The following is a 6995-nucleotide window of genomic DNA, read 5'->3' as shown; positions in this document are numbered from 1 at the left end:
CTTTCCTAGTCAGCTCCCTTAGCACCTGTACCACAAAGTTGTCATCCAGGTGTTTTAGGGATCTCCTGGAATTGCTTGTACCAGCTGTGTGGTTAACATCTGGCAAGTTGAAGTCTCCCATAAGGACAAGGGTGGTTGACTTAGAAGTGTCCCTTAGTTCCTTAAAGAATAATTTATCAGTGTCATCATCCTTGCTGGGTAGCCTTCATGCTTTATTTGTTTTTCCCTTGACCCTTACCCCGAGAGTCTCAGCTGTGCCACTGCCAACTGTGAGCTCCATACCTTCCAGCCCCTCCGTTACATACAATGCCACCCCCGCCAAATCGCCTGCCCTGCCTATCCGTCCTGAGTGCCTGTAACCACCTACATGTATTAAATCCAAGCACTGAATTTATGCTAGAAAGACATTTCTAGATCACATTCTTCTGTTTGGCCTTAATTATTTAAAATACTGAATCAAGAATAAAAAAAATGAATGCATACCTGCTAATGCTAGAATAAAATAGGGTTTCCTGCCGTTTTCTCTTGCACATATGATGTAAAACGCTTTAAGAATTTTGGATATTCTCTTTTTGCCACTGCCCGTAACACTGATGCTGGTGCCCATCCTCCTGGGTTCACTAGAAATACAGTAAGCCAATCATTGAAATACAACAAATCAACTAAAAGCTAGAAAAGAAAATTTAAGTTTGTATTCCTGTAATTCTTTCTGAAGTAGCAGGAAAGGATAATGAGCAGAAGTTAAACCCTTTCAGCTTGTTTAGCAGTGCTTTCTACTCTTATTACTCTAATTTAGTCCAGTTCTACAGTGCTACTATTTAGAAAATATTAAACATGGTGTGTTGGCTTTGAGCAATGCCCAAAGGAAAGGTGATATTCTTTAAATACTTCCAAAAAACAATGGAAAGACAGACTCAAGCTACTTCTAATTTCAAAGAACATAGAAGTCAAGCCTTAACTTTTCAATAACTGCTGCATTTGCCTGCAGAGTTGCTACATAGCCAATGTCTTACAAATTATTTTTAAAGCACTTCAAGCAAAATTTGCTCTGATTATAAAATATGCTTAAATTCACTGGTCAAATACTTTGCTGAAATAGATGCCACTTCCCATATAATCACAGTTCAGAATTTGTCAATGAAGATCTATATTTTAAATAATTGTGAAACTTCTAGACAAGACACAAAGGAGCTTACCCCAGAGTTTAACATAATACAGCATTATTCGTACAGGATTTAATATAAGCTGTATCACTCCTATATGGCAAAGATTTACTGAACACAATTTCAGATTGTGATTATTTAACAAGTTATGTAATAGGTGGTCAAAAATAATAAGCAGGTGAGATACTCGAAGTATTTTGCAGCTACAGGAGAGGAGATAATAAGTATGAGGTTCCAATACTATAATATACTGCTGAATACTGGGGACAGTAAACATACAGTTTGGTTTTGCTAACTTTGCATTCAAAAACAAAGATTCTGTCAGTTAAAAAAAAAGAAGTAGACTACATTATACTGTAGTTTGCAAGCATCCTTTCACAAACATGAATTGTGTAAAAAAAACCTGATAGTAATGCATGAATAAAACCCCCAGATTATTACTAAAACTTAAAGCTCATGCCAAGTCATGCCAATTGCAGACATTTCTTCTGCTCACTCCCCCATTCACCCCAAGGTTCTGTACTTAGGACTGAGCTATACATGACTTTCATTTATTGCTTTCAAAATGCAACACAATGAAAGATCCCATTCACTGATTGATGTAGCACATGAATTTGAGTACTTTTGACCATGAAGACCAGAAGTGTGGTGCTATACATAAATTTAACAGAAAACTGCATCAACATTTTTGTTCCTCAGTATTCAGCTCCCAGGAATTAGCATATATAATTAATGTCATACTGAACAATTTTAGACTTACCATTAGCTACATATGTAATCTTGCATAGGATATTGTCCCTGCTTATTTCCTTGTTCCCCTCTGGCGGGCTTACTAAAGTCTGACAAATCATAGCAATATTTATTTTGGCACGGACACAACAATTGTTCATCTATCCAAAAAAAAAAAAAAAAACATTTGTAAACTTCAAACTAGGTTTATTTCAGCATATTCGAATGCTAACATTTTAATTTAGTTTAAAGTCTAAGGCAGTCCAAAAGTTATGTTTCTGGGAGTTTGCCTTCTAGCACTACATGGATGTGACATGAATGTGAATGAAATTAAAGGTACATGGTGAGTAGGGAAAGGGTTAAACTGAAATGCCTGAAACTCAAGTTTCTGCTTGCTTAATACAGTGAATTATTTCAATTATTGTGACAAGTAAGGAAACATCTAATGAATAATGCATCAGTGTTTACAAATATCAGTTCGTAACTTTTTCCCTGTAAGCAGGCAATGGCATAGTATTCAGCACAGAAACACTACAGAGAAAACAATCATTGCTACTGTCTGACAGAACCAAGGCAGAACTGTGTATGCTGTAGGTTTAACAGATTCCATATCTAGTTATACAAGCCTATCCTCATGTCGGGCAATATTGAAGAGTTATTTATTCAATTCCATATGAAGGAACCTCAATTCTTAAAAAAGTTTTCACCAGAAATTTTGCTTCCATTTTTCTGCAACACCTTAGATCTGCCAACTGTTGAGATAAGGTGAGAAATTTTTTGGCTCAGAATGCTTTCATCGGGTCATTGTATCATCTGGTATAAACAAAATGTATTTTTGAATATGCCCACTATCTCCCTCCCCTCCCCCCAGTATTGCAAGAGAATCACAACACATAATAGAAAAATGGCATCTCTGAAGCAGAACATGATAGAATGAAAATAATACTTACAGGAGCACTTTCATGTTCCACAGAGAAATTGCAAACAATCCATGTTTCAGGATCATTTTCACTGAATGCTGGTATTTTTCTGATGGCAGACAAATACAGCACATCCCTTTGAGAAGCCGGCCACACTCTCTGCAGAGAAACACCTGAATATAAGCTTTTCCAGTTTTGCAAATTAAGTATTTACTATCCTTAGATAAAGGAAAAAAACAAACAAGGCAAAACAGGTCAGTCATGTTATTTAAGTAAAAAAGTTTATTCAAGTTAGTAATTTCATGCAGTTTTGAAAACTCAAGCAGAACACAGGTGTTGTACAGATGTATAACAGGTTATATGGCTATACTTAATTTTAAAAATTTAATGTGAAAGTTTAAGACCTTTGAAAGGCAGGGAGCCAAGTTGCAATGACTTTCAGTAGACAACCAAGAAGAGGCACTTCCTCTCCTGTTCTCTCAATCTCAGGTTTACATTGTAATTAATACTTGTAAGCTACAAACTGAACTAGTGGTTAAGTAAAAATAGAAGCATCTACAGTTATTTATGTCTCCATAAATATGGTGAGAGAGAGAGCACAAGAAATACCTCTAAAAAATATTATTTAAACAAGTTACTACTTTAATGAAGTAGATGTGGTAAATTGGTATTATCTAAGAGAATGCTTCAGAAGCAAAGTGTCATAAAATAAAGCAAAACTGTACAGAAGCCATTTTCCCGACACTCAATATGGGCAAAAAGTCTAGCTTTTACCACAACACTATTTAGTTCATACAACTGTGTTCAAAAATCAGTCTGATGTTCCATCAGTTTTAAGATAACCACATTACCAGTTTTTAAAAAAATCGTTTCAATATATGAATATACTAATACTTAGAATCATGCAAGATTAAAGAAAAGAGTGTACACTTCATTCCAAATTTTTAGAACCTGTTAGATTATAGCTATTGGGTGTCACAGACATTTTTTCATAGAAATCCTTTCTTTGGGATTTGTTCATCTTCTGGGAAGCTGAGGCCTCAGAAAGAGAATGTAAACAATGATTATCAGCTGCTGTGGAATGCAATAGGGTGCACCTAGTGCCATAGTGATTGGCTCATGTTCCATGTGTACAATTAAGGGCCAATCACAGGGCAAGCTCTCTGGAACACAGTGACAGAGAACTCTCTTGTTTTTAGATTCTATTCTATTCTTAGCTTAGCAGCCTCTGCAACTTCTCTCTATATTCCTTTTAGCATAGTTATAATGTATTATATATCATATATCAATAAATCCAGCCTTCTGATCATGAACCAAGATTCTCGTCTCTCTCTCACCCTGAAGATCTTCTTCAGGCCGCTGTAATAATTGGGTTATAAGTCAAATGAACATTTTAGTAAAGCTAAATCAGGGCTAGTTGGGGTGAAAACCATAATGAAGTTAAAAGAACAAATGTACCAGGAATTATAAGACCTCAATGCAAATGCAGAATGTCAACTAATTCTGGTCAACAATAATTTGCATTATTGCAACAAAATGTATGATACAGGGGTAGGGGTTTCTTCTTTGTATTCACTGCCAATTTATTGCTTCAGTTTTCATGAGATGAACCTTGCCTTGCTGCCAGTGATATACTTTAGAGATTAAAAAAAGTGCTCATTTGTTATTTACAAACTATATCAGATAGATACACAAACAAGTATGCTATCCAGCCAAGTTTGAACAATTTACAAAATTGCAGTTCAATAGAGAAATTGTTCTAAACTGTTGTTCTGGATAATATTTTAAATTGTTAAGATGGTAAAGTATTTCAGAATAGATTAGAACACATATAGTCCAAATTGTCTCACGAAGGTTTGTAAACAGGCAAAGTGTTATTACCTTATGCATCTGATAAATGATGATGGCATTATCAGCTAGATTTTCCACAACATGGAAATTTTCAATTGTTGCTAAGGGGAGGAGAAATAAAAATCCATCAGTAAACAAGCACAGATACTAGGTCAATGCTATAAACTACACGCTTGCTGATAAACATGCAAAGATTAAGAAGGGATTCCTTACTTTCCCAGTCATTACGAACATCAACATTCCAGAAGTAGTGGCAAACTTCATGCCCTGTTACCCCTTTAACAGCATGTGTTGCTTTCAAAGGATCTAACACTATTCCATTCTCTTCCACCTCTCTTCTGTACACCTGTGGTCAAACACAAAGACAGAAATGAAGAGAAATCGCCAACACTGCCCATGTTTTTATACTAATTTCATCAGCTTTGATAAAAACTTACACAGAACACTAACAAAAGAATAATTTGCCATGTCAGTGTTCTATGATAACTACCAATGCAGATATTCTTGAAAAGCAGATCACATGAAAACACCACTATTTTGAAAAATCTCAACTCCAAAAATGGTTAATAGTACAGAATATGCTCAGTTGGAAGGTACCCACAAGGAACATCGAGTCCAACTCCTGACTCTGCACAAGACAGCCCCAAGAAGCACACCATGTGCCTGAGAGTATCGTCCAAATGCTTCTTGAACTCAGACAGGCTTGGTGCTGTGACCACTTCCCCGAGAAGCCTGTTCCAGTGTCCAACCACCCTCTGAGCAAAGAACCTTTTCCTTATATCCAAGCTACATATCCCCTGACTCAGCTTCATGTCATTCCCTCGGGTGCTATGACTGGCCACCACAGAAAAGAGATCAGTTGCCAGCCTGCCTGCCTGCTTCTGCTCATGAGGAAGTTGTAGACTGCAATAAGGTCTCCCCTCAATCGCCTCTTCTCCAGGCCGAACAAACCAAATGACCTCAGCTACTCCTCATATGGCTTCTGCTCAAGGCCCTTCACCATCTTCATGGTCCTCCTTTGGATTCTCTCCAATGGCTTTATTTGCTTATTGTATTGAGGTGTCCAAAACTGCACACAGGACTTGAGGTGAGGCTGCACCAGTGTAGAGCAGAGTGGGGCAATCACCTCCCTTGACCGGTTCATGATGCTGAACTTAGTCACCCCAGCACCTGGTTGAGTCTTATGACTGCCAGGGCACACTCCTGACTCATATTCAACTTGCCGTGAACCCAAACGCACAGATCTCTTCCCAGGGGCTGCCCTCCAGCCTCTTGTTCCCTAGTCTGTATGTACATCCAGGGTTGTCCCATTCCAGATGCAGAATCAGTCACTTGCCTTTGTTAAACTTCAAATGATTGGCTTCTCCCAATTTAGTGTCATCAGAAAACTTAACTTAGTATCTTTTCGAGTCCTGTGTATGAGTCATTTATGAAGATGTTGAAGAGAACTGGCCCTAAAATGAAGCCCTGAGCTTTAAAATGGAGCTTTACTGAAATCCCAGAAGATTACATTAACTAGCTTCCCTTGATCAACTAGGTGGGCTACCTTGTCATAAAAGGAAATGAAGTTTGTCAAACTGGACTTTCCCCTCATGAAGCCATGCTGGCTGTGATCAGTGATTGCGTTGTCCTTCGGGTGTTTTTCAATAACTCCCAGAAGAGTCTTCATAATTTTACCAGGCATTGAAGTGAGACCGACAGGTCTGTACTTACCAGGACCAACCCTCTTGTGCTTCTTGAAAATTGGGATAATGTTACCGAGCATCCAGTCAACTGGGACCTCTCCAGATTCCCAAGACCATTGAGAAATCATTGAGAGTGGCCTCACGACGACATTAGCCAACTCTTTGAGCATTTTTGGATGAATCTCATCAGGTCCCATAGACTTATAGGAATCCAGCTGGAGCAGCACATCCTGCACAATTTCACTATTGACTGGGAGTTTGTCATTCTCGCAGCTGTGATCCTCTAGCTCAGGGCTCTGGGGGTCCCAGAGGCCATCATTGGTATTGATGAGAGAGGTGAAGAAAGCAGTAAATGTCTCTGCTTCATCTGCGTGCCTGTTTGTGAGGTGACTGAATTCATCACACCACAGACCAATGTTATCTCTGATTCTCCTTCTGCTGTTAACATATTAAAAAGCCCTTTTTGCTGTCCTTCACAGTGTTGGTCATCTTGAACCCTAATGGTGCTTTGTCCACACAAATTTTCTCCCTACAGTGGTGAGCAGTATCTCTGTAGTCCTCCCATGTCACCTGACCTTGCTTCTGATGTCCATACACCTTCTTTTTTTGCTTATCTCCAAAAGAAGATCCCTGTTCAGCCAAGTCAG

General features: G+C 38.3%; 1 protein-coding gene across 2 annotated transcripts in view; it reads right to left on the bottom strand.

Moving 5' to 3' along the window:
• Window positions 1-492: 492 nt before the first annotated feature.
• The window catches only part of LOC128941413 (ceramide transfer protein-like), a 134260-nt gene continuing 127757 nt past the window's right edge, over window positions 493-6995 (bottom strand). For both annotated transcript variants that reach the window (XM_054283168.1, XM_054283167.1), the window contains 5 exons: window positions 4877-5009; window positions 4694-4764; window positions 2843-2971; window positions 1924-2053; window positions 493-620 (listed from right to left, as the gene is read on the bottom strand). In XM_054283168.1, the coding sequence (XP_054139143.1) occupies window positions 493-620; window positions 1924-2053; window positions 2843-2971; window positions 4694-4764; window positions 4877-5009 (591 nt within the window). The remainder of the gene's footprint in view (window positions 621-1923; window positions 2054-2842; window positions 2972-4693; window positions 4765-4876; window positions 5010-6995) is intronic.

Source organism: Melozone crissalis, unplaced genomic scaffold (assembly GCF_028551555.1).
Source record: "Melozone crissalis strain CALT ecotype California unplaced genomic scaffold, PUWL_Pcris_2 ptg000035l_1, whole genome shotgun sequence".
NCBI classification, from domain to species: Eukaryota; Metazoa; Chordata; class Aves; order Passeriformes; family Passerellidae; genus Melozone; species Melozone crissalis.
The sequence above is the reverse complement of the archived record's forward strand: the minus strand, read 5'-3'. Positions and strand labels throughout refer to the sequence as shown.